The 20772-nt window shown below is 33.4% G+C and overlaps 1 protein-coding gene across 1 annotated transcript in view; it reads left to right on the forward strand.

The window, feature by feature from the left end:
• The window catches only part of LOC117217749 (potassium voltage-gated channel protein Shaw), a 111399-nt gene that overhangs the window by 73993 nt on the left and 16634 nt on the right, over positions 1-20772 (forward strand). The window contains exons 4-5 of the mRNA XM_033465609.2: positions 2334-2621; positions 17686-17895. Of these exons, the coding sequence (XP_033321500.2) occupies positions 2334-2621; positions 17686-17895 (498 nt within the window). The remainder of the gene's footprint in view (positions 1-2333; positions 2622-17685; positions 17896-20772) is intronic.

Consider the following 20772-nt stretch of genomic DNA (forward strand, 5'->3'; position numbering starts at 1 on the left):
ACCTGTAGAGGATGTTCCATTTATGTTCAGATTGTAAGAAATCTCGTAGACACGTGACTTAAAAAACCAAGCTGACCAATATCCTTTAGTATTTTAAGTGGGGAGTCAAATGAAGCTACTGAGTGGGCGTTTTCAAGTTTATGTAGCGGCACGCGGTCGGCGACCATAATAACCATAAAACTGTCCGCTTGCAGATGTCGAGGGTTCGGCAGAGAGAAAACGTCCTTGACGTTTGCAAGCACCGGAAATTCCTTTGTTTCTTTATTTTTTATCGCTGCCACATGTACAGCAGACCTAGCCGTGGAGAAAGTCGCCGGCCGAAGGGATAGCTGTCTCCCCCGCCAAACTGAACGGGGGTAAAAGAAAGACAGCAAGTCTCCCAAAAAGGCGTGGCCATTTTGGGGGAAATAATATAAATAACGGAGGCAAGAAACTGCACGAGCTTCTTCCCGTTTAACTATTCCGCCGAGCTTCTTCTTGTAACTATCCGCACCGCGCGTCATTCATGTACCTCTCTGAATAAAGTCCAGTTGAGTTTCACCCTGTGTCCTTCCGTTGTAATCTCGAACAACACGTTACAATTATTTCAAGCTCATGCTTTCTTCTATGATAAACTTATATTTTTAATTTCAGAATCATATTCCACGTAAAAAAATGTGTAACTTTGGTTTGAAACATTATACAAAATTTGAAAAATGCGTTTTATACATCTTAGTAATTTATATACATGCTGACAATTTCATCGAAATCGGTTGACCTTGATAGAAGTTGTAAACAATTAGATATCGCGAAAATCGCAATTTTGTCATGATTTTTTACATTAACATGATTTTTCAATGAAATTTTTCGATACAATTTTCAGTACGAATATAAGTTATACTTACATTTTAAATTTGCGTTATAGGTTCAGATAAAAAGGTTGAAAAAGTATGAGTCTTTTACTTTTTGACTGTACTAAGTAATAGCAAAATTAAAGAGGAGTATTTTAGTTATTGTACAGAAAAACTAGTTCCTTTAACATTTGCAAAAAATTCAAGCAATTTAGTCCAAGATTACAAAAGTTGTTGCGTTTTAAAAGGTGTGCAAATACTGTAGTCCGCCACTACAGAAATTGTAATATTGATGTAACAAATTGTTTTACTCGTGGATTAAGTGTTATGTGATCGAATCTGAAACTGCTCTGTTTAATTAATTTCTCTGTGCCGTGAGAAAAGAATGGACAAGTAACAAAGTTATCTGAAACTTGATACATATATATATAACATTGTTTTAAGGGTAATTAAGCGCTTATAACAGTGAATGGAAATATTCTCATATACATACTATCTGATAATCTATCTCTATAATTGCGACATTATATACCATTCACACTAATTAACTACACTGTGGATCTGTATGCGAAACGAAAATTGTTTTCGTCAATTATAAGACGCAGAAATTGGTATGCATAATTAGAAACTCAAAGTAACATTTACAATGTTACTGTGATATCTAAACGAAAATTTAACAAAATACTTTATTTGTATATTTCTACTTTCTATTAACTATAATATAGCAATATACAGTGCTGTGAATAATTATAAACTCGAAGTAACTCTTACATTTTCATTGATATTTAAATAGAAACCAAGAAGAGCTATATATGTATATTTCCAATTTCTATTAACTGTAATGTAAAAATGTACAAATACAGTGTTTTGTTAAGTTTTTGTTCAAATATCGCGAAACAATGTAACAGTTACCTTAAGTCTATACTTATTCATACCACTGTAAACATGTATCTACTTTCAATAATATCAGCAAATTATGAAGAAATGAAAACATTCTTAAATCCTTCTAGCGTCTTCATTACTTGCCATTTCATTGAGTCAAGTTTAGCATAAATGCACAAAATCCGCAGACTACAATAATTCTCCCTAATAATCCTTCAGTTTGTAAGCATAAATGGACAATTTGGGAAGAGAAGATACAGTTATTCGAGCCTTGCACCTTGTTTTTATAGTTATATAAACTATTTCTATAGTTATATAGCCTATAAAAATGAACCGCGAGACTCGAGTAATCGTCCTAAAATGGTCCATTTTTGTTTACAACCCTCTTCAACAATTTGGAAGAATTTACTTTAGTTACAACGATTCAGAACGTTAGAAACTTGACTCTGGAATCGTGGTTTTTGTGAGTTGTGTCGTTGTCACTTCAAATGAGCGATATATTATGCCATATCATATCTTCGGTAAAACGAGCGGATTTCGATTTAACTCGGCCGTGGCGAGAGAATGAAGACTCAGCCAGTAAAATCACTAAAATCCTCATTCTGACGGATTCAATTACAGGTCAGCCCGAGTCTGAAACGATTTGCCGTCTCGCCGGTGAACGCGATCGACTTAGCAGCGACGTTGAGCTTCTACACGGAGTTCCTAACGGAGTCTAGCTTGTATCTGGAGGTCCTGTCGATAGCCCGAGTCCTGCGGCTCTTTAAGCTGACGAGGCATTCTCCGGAGCTTAGGATCTTGATTCATACCTTCAAGGCGTCTGCCAAGGAATTAGCCTTGCTGGTCTTCTTTCTCGTTTTGGGCATCGTTGTCTTCGCCAGTCTCATTTTCTACGCCGAACGACTTCAAGTAAGATCCTTACGGAACGTATATTACTAACTTTTGCACGATTCTGTGAAATAATGATACTAATGTCACGATCAGGGATGAGATCAAGTTCGATACAGGGTGTACATTTCATCTTGAGCACACGTAATGTCTCTGTTACGCCTGATGTTAGAGAAAAGCGTGTAGCTGAAAAATTGCATTTCTCGTGGTTATTTCAAGTCAAGTGTTCAAGGTCGTTGTCGATTTTGAAAATGTGAATTACGCTATTCAAGGTTATCTAGATGCCATTACATTATAAATGAATGAATTTACGTTTTCGTGAGTTACGATATTGCATTAACGAAAATATAGCGTCTCATTTGAAGAGTCAACAATGACCTTAATAACTCGACTTTAAATGAGCTTGGAAAACAATCGTGATTAGCAATATATATTTTATCGAACTTGAAAATGAATTCTTTTTACAATTTGTTAAATATGACGAACGCTATCGGGATCCACGGGATGTGAAATGATTACAAAACTGACTGCCATAACAAATCGTCTTCGCCGCTCTTATATTATAAAACAAATTGTCCTGATTTGATGTGACTTCTGTAACATGGTATGGTAGTTAACGTATTAAGGCTGCCATGTATCATAACGCGTTGCAATCTGATCAGATTGTTCATCAGAATAATAATTCATTCGTTGGGGCGATGAAATATGGTGGAAATAGAGCTTTCTGTCGTGCAGATTATTCATTGGATCCACGTGGTACCATTCGATTGCAACTCATTCTAGTGGTTCAAATATCACCTATTAATCAGTTTGATGCACACATCAAAACAGTGGAGAAGGATCGAAAGTACAATAATGACTTCGTCGACTGAAAGCCTCCATTGTTTTCCTTAAGAGGATTCATTAGCGGCACAAAAGGTGATATAGTCGTCGATAGTAATGATTAATCGACGAATTGAAACGCGCTTCATCTTCTTTGGAAGTTGAAGATCCAAATTCTTTGTAAGTGGTATCAAATGAATTTGTGCAGACTAGACAAATAATTTTCGATACGCATATTAAATACGTGTATTCGTCGTCGTAATAGGTAAAGAAGTAATTTCTTTGCAATGCCATTCCATCCTTCAGCGAAAAGGTGAAGGGTCAAGAAGGTGCAGTCCCTGTTCACAGTAATATTTTATTAAATTAATAAATATACTATTAAACAACAATACAAATTGTTTTTGTCTCGGTTCAACAGGCCAAGGCACATAAAACTGAAAACTGTTGGAAAACTGTTTTCTTTTAGTAGGTTTTTCTTTTAAAGATCAAATCAATGAAAATTCTTTTTACACATTTCAATTAAAAATAGTTTTTTATCTAAATGAAATTTTATGAAACACAAAAGCAGTCAAATTAATACAAATCCTTGTTCTATCCTTGTTCTACAATTTTAATTAAAAACATTAATTGGACAATTGTAAATCAATTTATATCCAATTATTTTCTGTAATATTACTGTAAATTACGATTTGCTACGATTATATAAGAATAATTCGTCTTTTAAATATAATAGAAATGTAGCAATGGCATGATTATTTGAAATTAAAGATGTTCTTTTAACAATATGACTGCTTTTGAATGAGCAAATGTGCAAAATGCTGCACGATTTTTTCTTAAAAGTAACAACATGTCATCTTTTCTTTCTCTAAATTCTGAAGGGAGAATCAGACTTTAAGAATCAGTTTGAAAAACCTTGAAAGTTACCCGTGAATAGTGTACAGAATGTCAAAAAATTATGTTACGATCATCATAGCGGAATTCTACACTTCTCAATCGGTGGAGATTTGTTAAAAAAAAACTTTGTGCAAAATTGGCATTGACCTTGAAAAACGCGGTCAAATATTTTTGCTGTATCATATAGCGTTCGTCAGGACGAAATCATGAGCCTCAAATGAACCACGGGTCGCAAGTTAACCGTTTTGCGGAATAACTGAATAGTAATTCTACATGCAAAAATTAATCCGGAAAAAAGGGTAACATATTTTCATTTATGGCTTTGTTTTCGTGAAAACAGTTGGAAAATGCGTCGAGTTCATATTTCTTGTAGTATGACGAGAAGTAGATTTGTTATGTCATGGGCCAAACGTGCCACTTGATTCCTATTAAATAGTATTATTTTTTTCAGCCTAATTTTCCTCGGAAACGGATCCTTAAATAAAAGAATGTTACTTTCATTCTTCGTGATGGTCGTGACATATCATTTTTATATGTCATTTTTAAAATCGTTTTTTATGTAAGTGGTTGATTTGCAACCCATGGTTCCTTTGAACTCGTAACCTTGATCTTCAAGGTCAGGATCAATCTTGCACAAAGTTTTTTAACAGATCTCCACCGATCTAGAAGTGTAGAATTCCGCTATGGTGACCGTGACAAAATGTTTTGACACCCTGTACAACAGGGGTGTCAAACTCAAAAGCTAACTTGGGCCAAATACACAATGCTTAACTTTAGGTGGGCCGCAAAAAAAAAATCAATGTTCATAGAAACAAATATTTTTATTTTGACTAGTACATTGTAATAAACATATATAAAGTTAAATTATTGTTTACGTCCTGATATTTGACATCTCTTCTCTGACACTATCTTTCCTATTTCGGGAGAAATTTTATTAGCCGAGACTACTTTCAAAATTTCTAATTCACATTTCTATTTTATTTTTACTTTGCGTCGGATATATTGACTGGGCTGCAAAAACGTTCATCTCGGGCCGCGAGTTTGACACCCCTGCTGTACAAGATAGTAGTATTTATTATGAAATACCGCCGAATTGTGACCCCTTCCAGAAACAATAGCACAAGTAATACAATAAAAAATAGATGGAGCATATGACAGTGGTTTTAAAAATTCTACCCATATTTTTTAGCATTGTTCTGGATAAATTCACTCACATAATTACTGTTACCTAACTGTCAGCTGTAAAAACAGATGTTTCTTCGAATACAAGTATTTCTAAGCAAGACCATACTGTTCCATATTGTGTATTTCAACATTTTCATTTTCCTCCGTGTCCCATATTCGATGACCCTAATTTGGAACGGGCATTTCAATTGGGCGTTACAATATAGGGACATTGAATATGAAACGCAACGATATGGCACGAAAATGGTGTTCCATAATAGGTACACCTTCGTACTTTATTATTTTACGCGTATTATTTTTTAATCATAATAAGTAAATATTTCAAAGTTCATTACGTTATCTAGAATTATCAATTTATCAAACAGTAACACTTTTTTCAGTTGTAATAAAATTAAAAGCCCCCTGAAAAGCGTACCATGTTAGGTCTTCTGAAAGAGATCTGTCGCTGATTAAGAGTATATTTGGTGGGTGTGTATGAAAGGGGGAGGGGGTCCTAAATATAAGAAATTAGCTTCGGGTATTTAGTAATTTTCAAGGTATTCATGAAAAACTGTCATCTGAAGTCTAGTGATCTATAAAGTAGGAGAGGTATCGACTTCAATATCTACAGGGTGTCCAAACACTTGGTCTAGGTTTGGTCTGGTTCCGTTTATTTTTTATTTACGCTGCTTTTGCTTTAGGTAGTGAGTTTTACACTCTGATGCTATAATATCCTCATGCTCTAGAATCTGATGGAGTGGTGGATTATGGTTCACAAGTGTAGATAAACGGTAACTGAGAGTTACGAGTAGAGGAGTGGGGGTAAAAAATGGACGTGGCCCATTTTCCTGCTTTTTCAGGCTCCAGCACCCAAGACCCCAAGAAGTGATGCGGGTAAAATACAAGGTATGGTGAAGATAATAGCATGTCGATGAGAGGATGTGAGGAATTTTTTATACGGAACTTGGTGATGGTACCGATCTGTGTTCTGATTGGTTCATGACTAATCACCGAGCTGTGTTCTAACGGGTTATTGCGTATCCACTCATTTTATCGGCTGTGGCTGGTTCTCGCATGCCATTTTTCTTTCGTTAGTGATAACAATTTGAGTGCGCGGTTGGCGATTGGTTATCCCGCACCCCCACACCGCAGCTGTCGGCAGCGACGAGGGTTTCGTAGTCGCGCCCTTTTGTCAGTAGCGATAAGACTTTTGCGGATAGAGATTGGCAACCACCGTTGCCGTGGATTTCCTCAAATGGCACGTGACTCCATCTGTGAGGTCACGGATGTGCGACTCAGTAGAGTATGTATTCACTTCTTTTGTGCATACCTAGAACAGTTTTCGCAATTTTTAAATTTGTTTTTAGATGAGAAATTTCTTTGCTAGATGAGAAAGTATATTTTTGTCATTATAGATCAAAAGAACGTTAAATTTTAAGTAGAAAAGTAGAAAACTATGATGAGCCTGAATTTAATGATTAACAATATTATAAGATAAGTCGTCGATCGTAAATAACTTTAAGATGAACACACGTCACTTTTTCAAAAAAAATCGAGTTAATGGTAACACTAATTACAATTGAACGGTATCTTTCCATTTTAAAAAAATTTGCAATCAATAAGTTGAGAACTATTGAGATTTGTTCGAGAGAAGTTTTGCTAATTAACGGTAGAACAAACATGTTTATTTTGAAAGTAGCGTAAGTCGCTGTACTCAGGAAATTAATTGCGGGGCTTAGTATAAAAGGAATAGAAACGTGTGATAAGTGTGTGTGAAGTATTGTTTTGAATTATTTTCAGTATTTTTAAAAAAGTTGTGATCACTGGACTTATTTTTATAAGTGCGAAAGAATAGTGCAGTTTTGTAAATTATATTATAATAATGTGGCATCTACCTCCAGACCCGCCAGCAGATAGCTATAAAATGTTTTATAAACTAACTTTAGATGAAAAAAATGAATTTCTAACTTTGGATTTGTCACCAGAAAGAGGAAGACCTAGGTGTTATTCACAAATAGAAATGGATCCGTTATACGCTGGATCTCGCCCTGTTTCTTCAGCAAAATACAAAGACAGGATGGCCTTACTTAATTATATACCCCCAATATACCACAGTTATTTTAAAAATTTGAAACAAAACACGATTTCCGAGGACTTAATCACTCCTATTGATGACGAAAATTAAATTGAACTGATGTATTTTCATATAAATTACATATACTTATGTTTCAAAATGTACTAATTATTTTTGTATTTTATGAATATTAAAATAAGAAATACTTAAATCAAACCTTTATATTAAATATGTTCATGGTATAAATTATTATTATATATGTAATTTATTCCACAATTTTAGTAAATCATTGTCCTTTCGAAACATCACTTCAATAAAATACGTCGGACAAAATTAATATATGTCAGTCATTTTTCTAAACTATTTATTTTGAAAGTGGCTTTATCGTAATGAAAAGTGGTGATTTTTTAATGTCTATACGAAATTATTTATACTGAGAAAAATATCAGTATCCTGAGGTAACAAATACAAGCAAATCTTCTCGAAAGTTAGCATCCATATTTTTAAACGTGTTAAAACGCAAACCCTTAAATATATCGACTTAAAAACAAAGTGACTTATGCCACTTTCAAAATAAATGGCTCAAATATACTTTCCAATTTAAAAAGAAGAAGTTGATCTTGAAATTTCGAAAACCACACTATATACAAAGAAAAAGAGAAAGAAAGAAAGACGACATTGTCTCCCTTCCCCCTTAAAATTCTACAACTTTTGTACTTAACAATTTTTAATTAGATTCGTAATTTAAAAGCTTCTTGAGGTATGCAAGTTACTCTGTACTTTGAGGTATCTAAAATTGTTAAGAAAGAACCTTTTTCTTAACGAAAATGCAATCCGCGGCTTTGTTTATAAGTTATTAATGAAAAACTGTGACCAATGAGAGGCGAGATCAGTTGGCGCGAGGCAGCCGAGCCAATAAGTGAAACTGGGCTTCGTTCGCTCGTTGGCTTGACCTCTTTGCGCCAGCCGAGCTCGCCTCTCATTGGTCATTGTTTTTATTTAATAACTCGCCGCGGATTGCATTTTCGCTATCCGCTTACGTATGCAAATTTGGAATGATTGAACGATATTGAGAATTTCAATGTTAATGCTGTTTCTAACGAATCAGAAGTCGATTTCATATTTGTAGTAGATTTCGACTATCTTGCAGAAATATATGATTTGCATTCCAATTCCAATTTATGCATTCCAATATTATGTTAGAATTTGTTGGTTTAAAATCCAAGATGTATACGATTGCAACTTTGATCGAGCGTTGCGAAAAAATTGATGATTGTGAAAAAGCGGAAGGAGTTAGTTACACACAGTATTATGCAAGTAGAAATTACGTATAATGCTGGTTTTCTAAATGAAAAAAAAAATAAAACGATAATAAAAAAGCGTATTAAATCTAGAGTACATAACTTTTATACGATATGTGCACGACAAGATAAAACACACTCATTACCTCGGGATCATTATTCATTGGAATAATACAAAACCCACAACTTATAGATAATGTACATTTATGTTATACTCCATTAAATATATGATGTTAAATAAAACATGTAATTATAAATAATCGCTGTCAGTTATTCGTGAGTCGAGCGTTGCTCGGCTTCATTCGGATCTGCTCGGGAAACCGACAACAAAAGCGCAGGTGCAACGCTAGAATGCAGGCAAGCGAGCGATGACGTGACAGCACCATTCGTGCACATATATATGGTTACATTTGCGTATATTCATTACTATTAATAAACAGTTAGTCTTATCCAGACGTGATTTCATCCGCTTATTTATCTATGCCCAACAACACTTTAGCGAATGCAGTAAATTCTCCCCAATTGTCCTTCAACTTCTAAAGAAAAATGGATAATTTGGGAAAATGAGATACGATTATTCGGGCCTCGAGGCTCACGTTTATAGTTGCAGATTGTTAACAACTATAACAAAACGAGATGCACGGCTCGAATAATCGTATCTCTTCTTCCCAAATTGTCCATTTTTGTTTAAAATCTGAAGGACAATTGGAGAGAATTTAATGCAGATTCATATGTTAACTAATATTATAAACGGCACTCCAGAGGTTCCTAGCATTTTTCGGTGTTATATCTGCAGGACACATTTCAATATAATTCGATGTTTGAACATACAGTAATTTCTCCACGAATGTCACAATTTTTCTGTGGCACGAGTGTCGCGGTGCTATCGCTATGTTGATGTAACGATTCGTCGGAGTCAGTCAAGCGTATAATGCGAATGAGGCGCCCGCCGTGACTCCTTTGACTCGAATTCCCGAAAGACAATTCATAATAGAATAACAAGTTTCCATCTGGCCTACGAGTGTCGGTCGAATAAAGACATTTGGCCTACGAGTGCGGTCGAAATATCACTAATATTTTCTTTCGAATGACATATGTACATACCTTCTTTGACGTTGCTTTTAATATTTCATATATAGTTAAGAATCGGCTTTTTTAATGCATTTTTCGTAAATAAAATAAGTTACTTGCTACATATAATGAATGAATATGGTCTAAAGCATGTCGTGTTCGGTCTCATTTTAACTGGAAAAATCTGACCAATATATTAATCAAAATAAATATAATTATATTAATAAAAAAGTTAAGTCATTGTTTTTATTCTAGCATTACAATGTTGTAATATACACCGGCATGCTGGTCGCTGTCTTCCCAAGTGGACTCATTCGACCAGAGTTTCGTTCTCTCTCTCTCTCTCTCTCTCTCTCTCTCTCTCCCTCTCTCTCTGACGAAATGTCGACAACTGTAATGGCGACCCGTGCGACTCGAAGAATCATGTATTGTAATCCCTTGAAATACACTTTCAATTCTGCTTCTGCGACACTCGTTGAGAAATTACTGTATCGTTCTATATGCAGTGATAAACTTTTCTACCATTTGTAATTTCCATTGTACGTAAACATCTTCCACATTGTGTTCTTAAGCGTTCCATTAAACTTTTCAAGAATTGATGATTTCATCATGCTGTAGGTTGAATTATGGTTTATCTTATTTTTCTGCATGAAATTTTGATTATTATTTATTACGTTAGGTTGGTGTTATGTAGGTTATATTATGACGGTGGTAGGTTATATCGGAATTTTATTACACGTTAATGTTTGTCTCCTTGCTTACGTTATGTTGTTCCTTATGGCCTCACCTTTTTTATGAATCACCTCTTTTATAACATCACGTCTGAGTATGAATTCTGTCGATATTCGTATAATTCTTTTACAAGTGTAATTTATTCATTTAAAAGATAAGAACTTCTTTAAAAATAGCATTTATCCATTAAAAACTCGTGGGGAAAAATGTATCGCATCAAACGGATCATATTTTGATTCAATAAACATCTTTCAAAAAATGATTCGAAATTTTTACTATAATTAGGAAGTGATTTAATATTTTATAGAATAACCTGCTTCACTAATAACTTCTTTAAAAAATCGAGACATATTGCAGATTATTGTTTTCAAATATTTTGTATTAATATTATCCTATTCTCCCTCTCAACATTACTTCAACGTTTCTCCTTTTGGATAATTATACGACAAATATTCTTGCACAGTACGGACCTCGTATTTCGGATCATTATCATATTTCTGACAATCTACAGCATGATGAAATCATCAACTCTTGAAAACTTTAATGGAACGCTTAAGAACACAGTGTGGAAGATGTTTACATTCAATGAAAATTACAAATGGTAGGAAAGTTTATCGCTGCATATAGAACAATACAGTAATTTCTCCACGAGTATCGCAGGGGCGGAATTGAAAGTGTATTTCAAGAGATTACAAAATACGATTCTTCGAGCCGTGCGGGTTGCCTTTACAGTTGCCGACATTTCGTCAGAGAGAGAGAGAGAGAGAGAGAGAGAGAGAGAGGGAGAGAGAGAGAGAGAGAGAGGGGGAGAGAGAGAGAGAGAGAGAGAGAACGAAACTCTGGTCGAACGAAACTACATACTTGAAAGGACAACGGCCAGCATGCCGGCGTATATTATTATGAATACATTTTAATGCTAGAATAAAAACAATGACTTAACTTTCTTATTAATATTTATTTTTATTTAGTTTTTATATTTATTTATTTCTATTTATTTTTATTTATTATATTTTTATTTATTTTTAACATATTTTTTTTTATTTATTTTTATTGATATATTGTGGTCAGATTTTTCCAATTAAAATGAGACCAAACACGACATGCTTTAGACCATATTTATTCATTATACCAAGCAAGTAACTTATTTTGTTTCATTACACAAATTGTAATTATAACAGAGAAAGCGTTAGAAAAATCGATTCTTAACTATATATGAAATATTAAAGGCAACCATAAAGAAGGTATGTATATCGTTTAAAAGAAAATGACGGTGGAGTTATACTATTCGACGGAAAAGGAGAGAAAACAAGCCTACGTTCGATGGAAATTCGGAGGAATGGGCCTACGTTCGATGGAGGTTCGGAGAAACGTGCCTACATTCGATGGAAATTCGGAGGAAATTAATTATAAATTGCAAAGAAAATAGGTTAACATATATTAAGTATAATTGTATAATATTTTTCATTCAAAATTACTCCACCCCTTTTTGCACATAACCTAACAAGAACTGTAATCAACATCACCATCATCGTTTGCAGCATTATCACACCATCGTGTGTTTGAAACAAAATGAAATTATAGGTGGTGCGATAAAAAAGAAACCGGACTGTATTTATCTGTCGACGTCGGTGTCAGATAACGTTTTATAGCTTTGGGTAGCAGTTTTGTATGCCCTTCTGCATCACAGTATGCCATATGCCATCGGGCAGTGAACACTGTGACGTGAGTTAAGAGCAATTTAGTGGAAGTGTGATTGTGTTGTTCCGCGATATGATCCTGCATCACGACAGTGTTCCTGCGCGCACGGCTTTCGTAACGCGAAAATATTTAGCGGAAAACAAGATTACGATCACTCTATACCCTCCATATTCGCCAGATTTAGCCCCTTATGACCTCTTCTTATTTCCAAAAATGAAATCGAAGTTCAAGTGACGACGTTTTCACACTGCGGATGAAACAAAATAAATCGCAACAGGTCCTAGACGCTTTAGCGTAAATATTATTATTATTAATAATAATATTAATAATTATATATAATATATAATTATTAATAATAATATTAATAAAAAAGTATATATTAATAATATATAATTATTAATATTATTATTAATAATTATATATTATTAATATATACTTTTTTATTTAATATACTTATAATATTGTAATATATTATAATATCATCGATGGAATGAATTTTGTCCAACTCTGTACACGACAACCTCATGCAATCGAAAGAGGAGCACTTGATATCAAAATTGAATTTGAATACAATGAAAATATACCAAACATCAAAACAGGATACCGTCTCATTTTACATGGCCGCATTATTGAATATAATCCACTAACAAACCTAATACATTAATTAATATAAATCTGTATTTTATGAAGATTAATTAAAATATGTGATATGTGTGTTATCAGTTCCAGTCTGTATTTATTTCCTCGCTAAATCCTGCCCGTACAGCACAACCTAATCGCAAACACACAATTTTCTCTATCAGTGCGGTCAGTTGTATGTAAATCATTCAAAAGTCGCTGAGAATCCGGTTTTATCGCTGAAACTTATCTAACAAAGAGAGGTCACACCTGTGCGGTCGCTGATCTTAATCAAACTTTTTGTGATGATTCTAGGGACAAAATAAGTAGACACGTGTCCGAGCTTTCATACCACAATGCTTATTTTTATGAAGATATTTAACATATAATGTGTGGATTTTCCGATGTACAGGGTGTCTCACTGAAGTGTGAACCTCAGAATATTTTCCTCAATTTCGAAAAAGTAGGGGTTGTTGTTCTGAAATGTTTTTTCCTTAGCTGTTAACGTTATCAATGTTTTTTTATAGATAGATACATGTATTTTCGTATTACATCGCATAGCTTATAAAGAAATACATCTAAATATGTGCCGTGATATGTCCTTCAAATGACCATAACCTCCTAAGATGAAGATTCTTCTTACAACTGAAATTGTAAAAAGTTTGACCTCCATGTTCAAGATCATTTGAAGGTCATATCACAGCACATATTTGATAGTATTTCTTTCTGAGTTATCTGATGGAACACGAAAATATATATAGTTATGTAAAAAGGAAACATCGATGACCTTGGAAAACTCCGAAAAAATAACACTTGAAAGAAACAACCCTTAGCGATATAAAAGATCGTTTACTTTCTCAAAATTAAAGGAAATAACAGGTGAACACACACTTAAGTTAGACACCCTATATACAGGGTATATACAAAATGTATACAAAAAATTCTAGAAAATGAAAAAGAAAAAGTTGTCCGAAAATAGTCTATTTCAACATGTTACCTCTTTTGTTTTTCATTTACGGCACATTCAGAATGCGCGAAATTTGCTCAAGCAGTAACGATACTTTTTTACTTTATTTTACGATGATGGTGATGGCGTTCAGCAATAAAGTTCGCATGCCCTGTCGCAAGTTTCGTGCATTGGATCGGTAATCAATACATCGCATTTAGGACAGCTAAATCTTTCAAATTCACGCTACGTATTTCCATTTCGTTCAAAATGTCTTTTCCGACATGCCCCCATTTATACGCGACGACAGGAGCTGAGCAATCCCGGACAAAATTTCGAATAATTTAAACTATCTCCACCTGTTGACGTATGTCGTGACCAAAATTTCTAAATGAAATTCCGTTGCACAAAATTCGTCACGTGCCATGCAGACTTTCGGACACTCGTAGTCAACTCGTCTGTCCAATTTAAATTCTGTCAAATCGCGTATTCCGGTAGAAACAAATATAATTGCTAACTCTTTACAATCACATTTTCTGTCAACCATAAAACCGCCGATATCGAGAACAAAGACATCTTAATAAGAAAAAAATGCTTACTTTGTTTTTGGAAATTTTAGCGGGGCACTATGTGTGGTCGCAACACTATAACAGTATTATTCATTCAGAGATCTACACACTATATTTATTAGCACATATACACTGGATAAAAAAAGAGTTGCTCACCTTTTGAAACGCAATAACTTTTTAAAACTGCACTAAATGACTTGAATTTTCTTTAGATGATAGAGGAACTAGTATACTAGACAATGACAAAAAATTTTTCCCTTTAATTTTGTTATTCCTTGGAATGACAAATAAAAAATAAAAGAACTCTCGCTTTTTAACTTTTTTATCTGAGTTTACAACGAAAATTTATAAAATGTCTTTCGTAGATCTTGGTGCTGTAGTGAAAATTCAATGTCTGTTTAATTTTTAATATTCACACATGTCGAAGTACATGTATCGATTGAGTTCTCTTAATTAAGTTTTACTGCACGTAATTGAAAATACCTGATGAATGATGACCAATTTAACACAATACATATTGCAGGATGAACTGTTTATTGAATGAACGCTCAAGCTCCATGTTTGTTAAAACAATTATTCACAATTTTGATATTATATTCGTGCAACCCGAAAGAAAATTCTTATATATATTTTTTCAGCAAATGTAATGTAAAATCATTTATTCACTGGCAATCATTGTAGAGAGAGAGAGAGAGAGAGAGAGAGAGAGAGAGAGAGAGCTTTTCACTTAATACATGAACACTTAATAAAATTGATTTTGTACAAATTCATACTCATGCTATATTTTTCATAAAAATAACTTCTACAGTATAGTATACAAATTTGTCATAGTCTCAATGAATACACCTTAAAATATATGATATAGATTTCGATACATATTTTGCTACAGAGTTGCGCTGGCTCAATTACATTGTACTTCAATTACGTAGTAATTCACACAATTACTAAGTACTTCAAACCTTTCAATCAATTCAATTACAAATTATTTGAATCACGAATTCAATTGAAATACAATGTAATTGAGATATAGTTCTTCGAGTTACAGCCCAGAACTTTGAATAAGTGAAATACATTTTAATGTTTTTTTTTCGGGTACAATAAATTCTCCCTAATTGATCCTCAGCTTGTACACACAAATGGACAATTTGGGAAGAGGAGATACGATTATTCGACTCTCGCGGCTCGTTTTTACAGTTACCGATTGTCAACAACTATAAAAAAGAGCTGCATGGCTCGAATAATCGTACCTCCTCTTCCCAAATTGTCCATTTTTGTGTACAAGCTGAGAGGCAATTTGGGAGAATTTGCTGTATTCATTTTACACCTTCCCATATTCTTGATGGAGATATTCCGCGAAGTGATTTTTACCCATCCAACATTTTATTTGACGGTAGAAACGTTATGTCGTAAGAATATTTCACGACTGTGTAATTCGGTTTTTTTTATCAATCGTCGGGCGTTCACTGTTATAGCACGGTATGCCATATGAAAACTGAAGTTATAGGCTCAATATAGACGCGCATATCTCGTTCAGAACATCGAAGTGAACGACTTCCAGTCGCAAGATATCTCTTCCAAAGAATTCGATCAGTAAAAATCATTTGTCTCTGCGAATGTATAAGAGTTAGAAATTTCTGGTATTTCATTCTAGTGAAAGTAATTGTAAAACGTACGTATATCGATTATTCATTAAAATTACTATTACTCATTTACCAAAAATTTGTTCTAATTTTTATGATATTAAAAAGGTCGTATTTCAAGTATGTAACGTTGTTTCTGAAATCGCCAAATAAGTTTAGGCCACACTTGTATGAATATTTATACTTGTATGCATATGGTGTTTCAAATCAAGTGGATATAGTTTGAGTGGTCAATTTACTACATTATAATAATAAGAAAAGTTTGTAGAAATATACGCCGGACATGACATTATTTTCAAATTATAGTCATTTTAGTAATACATCTGTCAACATTTGTATGATCTATCTTTATTAATGTAAATTATCACAAAAATGTATTATCAAATTATCATAGGAGTATGTTATTAAATAGTTACTAAATGTTATTAAATAGTTATCAAATATCAAATAGTAGCCGTCGTCGTCATAAGAATTGATTAAACTGATTGAAACAAATTATGGAATAGTTTTCACGTAGCAGACAAGATGGTCGACTGGAAGATAAAGAGAGTTGTAATTCGAAAGCAAATTCATAACAGGCATATAAGCATATTAAATTTACCTTTGATGTCAAGCTCGCATATTTTGAAACACTCTGTATAACGGTAACAGTCGAAAATGAATCGTTATCAGAGCTGAGTAAAATGGTATTTTAAATTGCAAATAGTAAATACGTATTATATTTTAAATAAAACAAGATATTTTATTTGCTCGAAAGAGAGAATATACTTTGAAAAAGAAAATATCTTATTCGTTGTCACAAATTGAAATAATGTTTCAAATAGTATTTTATTTGAAAACCACTGACATAGTTTGTGCCATAGTTTGGAATATTTCATTTATTTAATTAATTATCAACAAGTAAAATTTATTTTGGTAAACTAAAATGAACGAAGCAGATTTCCTCTGCATTATAAACAGGCATAAAAGATACATTTTCTTACGTGCGAATAGCTGTATTTGAAAAGACAATTTTCATTTGCAAACATGATTTCTTATGTATCTTCTTATGTAAGATCTATGGGAAGTATTCTATTTTGTTTTCTGTTATTAAAATAAAAACTACTTTATTAAAATAAATGATTATTAAAATAAATTTAGTGTAACGTAAGATGTATGGGAAGTATTCTATTTTATGTTTTCGGTTATTAAAATAAAAACTACTTTATTAAAATAAATGATTATTAAAATAAATTTAGTGTAACGTAAGATGTATGGGAAGTATTCTATTTTATGTTTTCTGTTATTAAAATAAAAACTACTTTATTAAAATAAATGATTATTAAAATAAAATAAACAAACTGAAAGATTAACAAAATTTAATACATCTTATTCTATAAATATAAAGACAATTATGACCGAAAACAAAACAAAGGCACAGAATTCGGTCACCCCACAGTAACTGGCTTCGCAACCCTAGCAGATATGTACTGAGAATTCATCAATACTTTTGTACTCGCTTCAAAGAATCGAGAATTTCGATTACATTATATATACAATACTGTTTATGGTTCCAGGATAACCCAAATAATGACTTCGACACTATACCGCACGGCCTGTGGTGGGCTTTGGTGACCATGACAACGGTAGGCTACGGTGATATGACACCAAAAACTTTTCCGGGAATGATCATCGGGGGATTGTGCGCGATTGCTGGGGTCCTGGCTATTGCTCTTCCGGTTCCTGTTATCGTCAGTAATTTCTCGATGTTTTATTCGCACACGCAGGTATGTATCTCCAGATCTATTACAACCTTTGTTATTATTACTTCCACCCTCTTAGGTGATTAGAACACGTTGACGCGATCAAAAGTTACTTATATTTCAAAACAACAACAGAAGAAAAGTAAACATTTCATTGATATAAGTTTTTATAGCTTATTTTACAATGCTATGAATTGTAAAAAAGCAGTGTTAATTTTGTTTTAAATGTTGTTTATTTAGATGTTAAACGTCATCACTCTGAATTCCCTTTTTTTTAAGATGGCTTAACGGTGTGCAGGTTTCCTGCCAAACGAAATTACCTGGAATAAAAATTCAGAAAATGCTTACAGCTAGGATATATTGTCTAGGCATTGAAGATTCCAATTTTTGTGAATAATTGTGGACAATTCCATTTTTCTAAAAATTATCAAAATGGTAGCTGTTTGTATTTGAACAAAAAATTTCTACGCTTTTTGTTTATACTTTCCGAAATTATCAAAAATTATAAAAACATGTATCGTCATGTCTAATATACAGGGTGTCCCATAATTATGGTACTTCCGGGAAATGAGAGATTTCTGAGGTCATTCGAAGCAACTTTCTCCTTTACAAGAATTTTCTCCGAGACATCGTTCACGAGTTATTGACAAAAGACACTGACCAATGATGGGTGAGCTCGGCTGGGGCGAAGCGGCCGAGCCAACGAGTGCTCTCGCCTCCTATTGGTCATTGTTTTTCGTTAATAACTCGTAAACAAAGCCGTGGATTGCAATTTCGCTGAGGAAAAAGTTACTTCAAATGATCCCAGGAGCCCCTCATTTCCCGAAAATACCATAATTTTAGAACACTCTGTATATTATACTAATGGTATCTGCAAAATTTCAAGGTACATAATAGGTTGATTAGATCTCGAGATATCTTGCACACCGTTTTTAGAAACACAGTTCCGAGAAAAACGCGTTTGATGTTTCCAGGCGTTTTTTCCATAAGTTCAACGCTTCGGCACGCAGGTATACGAATCAGCTACAGGCTTTTCATTTCCAAAAATGATTTGTTTTAAAGGCTAAAACCTTTTGCAATTTATTTTAAAGACTTCAAACTACCATTTTAAGCAAAGAAAAATTCGATTTTTTTTTAATTTCAAAATGGTCAGACCCCTCAACACTTTATGTACCGGCAGGCTTTTAATATTCCTTTTTAAACCGAAGTATAACGGTTTAGAATTTCCTAAAAACTGGTCCAAACGTGATGACTCTTTTCTGTTGAAGCTATGTGTATATTTATTTCAAGTTCAGTTCCCACTTTCCATTGTTCTCCAACTGCACAGTGTAAACGATATGTGTGTTAAGCGTTATATACGGCTTAGTAAGCACGTATGTATGTTCTAAACCTAATATTTCACTAATTTGAAAGCATAAGTTATAAGATTTATCACATTTAATTGCTCGCATTATTACGCTTGAAGTTCCTAATATCTTGTTCATAATTTAACGAACTATGTGGGTTAATATTGTTGCGTGAACGATCGCGTGCTTGCGGCATAATTAAATGATCAGACTGTAGCGCAATGGTATCTCGGTATACGCCGCTTTAGAATAACTCCAACTTGATATACAGGGTGTCCCATCTTAATCACTACACTCAATTATCTCAAAAATTATTCGTTATTTCAAATAATGATTCATAGAAATTTTTTTCTGTTTCAAGTGGGGGGGGGGGCGTAATTCAGTGCCGCTATTTTGTTTGTAATCGTACGCTTGAAGGATACACGAAGATCATGTTTACTGTTTTTTTTTAATGGAATCATTCATTCACGTATTGATCCTTAAAAGTTATGTCAAGGTTATATATATATATATATATATATATATATATATATATATATATATATATATTAAATTTCACTACAAAGTACATTTCGTGTTCATAGTATATCAATATTCACTTTGTAGTTAAATTAAATATTCAACAAGTCGTTGAAGATGATCATTTTATTGCGACTCAAAAATTTGTAAGAATCTAAAAAAGTATTTTTCCTCTTTATCAAATCAAGTTGAAAGGATTTAAGGCATTTAAAGTTCATTAATACTATTAATAAAAATGCAGCACAAGATTTCAAATAACTAAACCTACATTTAGGTTCTAGAAGACACCTTCTACTTACTTCTGAAACTCTTTTTCTCTTTCTAAAAAAGAATTTAATTTATTATTTATTTATTTGAAAACAATGAAAATAAATTAAATTCTGTTTTAAATAAATAGGATTTATGGCATTGGCTGCTCAAATGAATTGTTTTTGGTTAGTTTTAAGATGCACGGTAATATCAAAGTAATAAGGTAATTTGCAGAAAATTTTTCCAAAAATTTCAAAATGTCACCCTATCAAATGACTAACATATTTTTGAAAAAAAACTGTATTCTAATTTTCTCCGAGAACCCGAAATTTTTGAAGTGGACTATATTGAAAATTTTCTTCAACGACCGTCTTGCATAATATTTTTCAATTTACACCACATTGGAGTCAAATTTATTGGCATTTTCTATTTTTAATTAATAGCCCGTTTCTGTATTCTCATATTAATTACTGTATTCTTTTGTACAGGATGCCTGAAAATTATGGTTCTTCCGGGAAATTAGAGATTCCTGAGGTCATTCGAAGCAACTTTTTCCTTTACAAAAATTTTCTCCGAGGTATCGTTAACGAATTATTAATGAACAACACTGACCAATAAGAGGCGAACTCAACTGGCGCGAGGTAGCCCAGCCAACAAGCGCGCGAAGCCCAGTTCCCCTCATTGGCTCGGCTGCCTAGCGCCAGGCGAGCTCTCCTCTCATTGGTCATTGATTTACGTTAATAACTCGTAAACGAAGCTGCCGATTGCATTTTCGTTAAGGAAAAAG

The sequence above is a fragment of the Megalopta genalis genome, chromosome 4 (assembly GCF_051020955.1).
Source record: "Megalopta genalis isolate 19385.01 chromosome 4, iyMegGena1_principal, whole genome shotgun sequence".
Classification (NCBI taxonomy): Eukaryota; Metazoa; Arthropoda; class Insecta; order Hymenoptera; family Halictidae; genus Megalopta; species Megalopta genalis.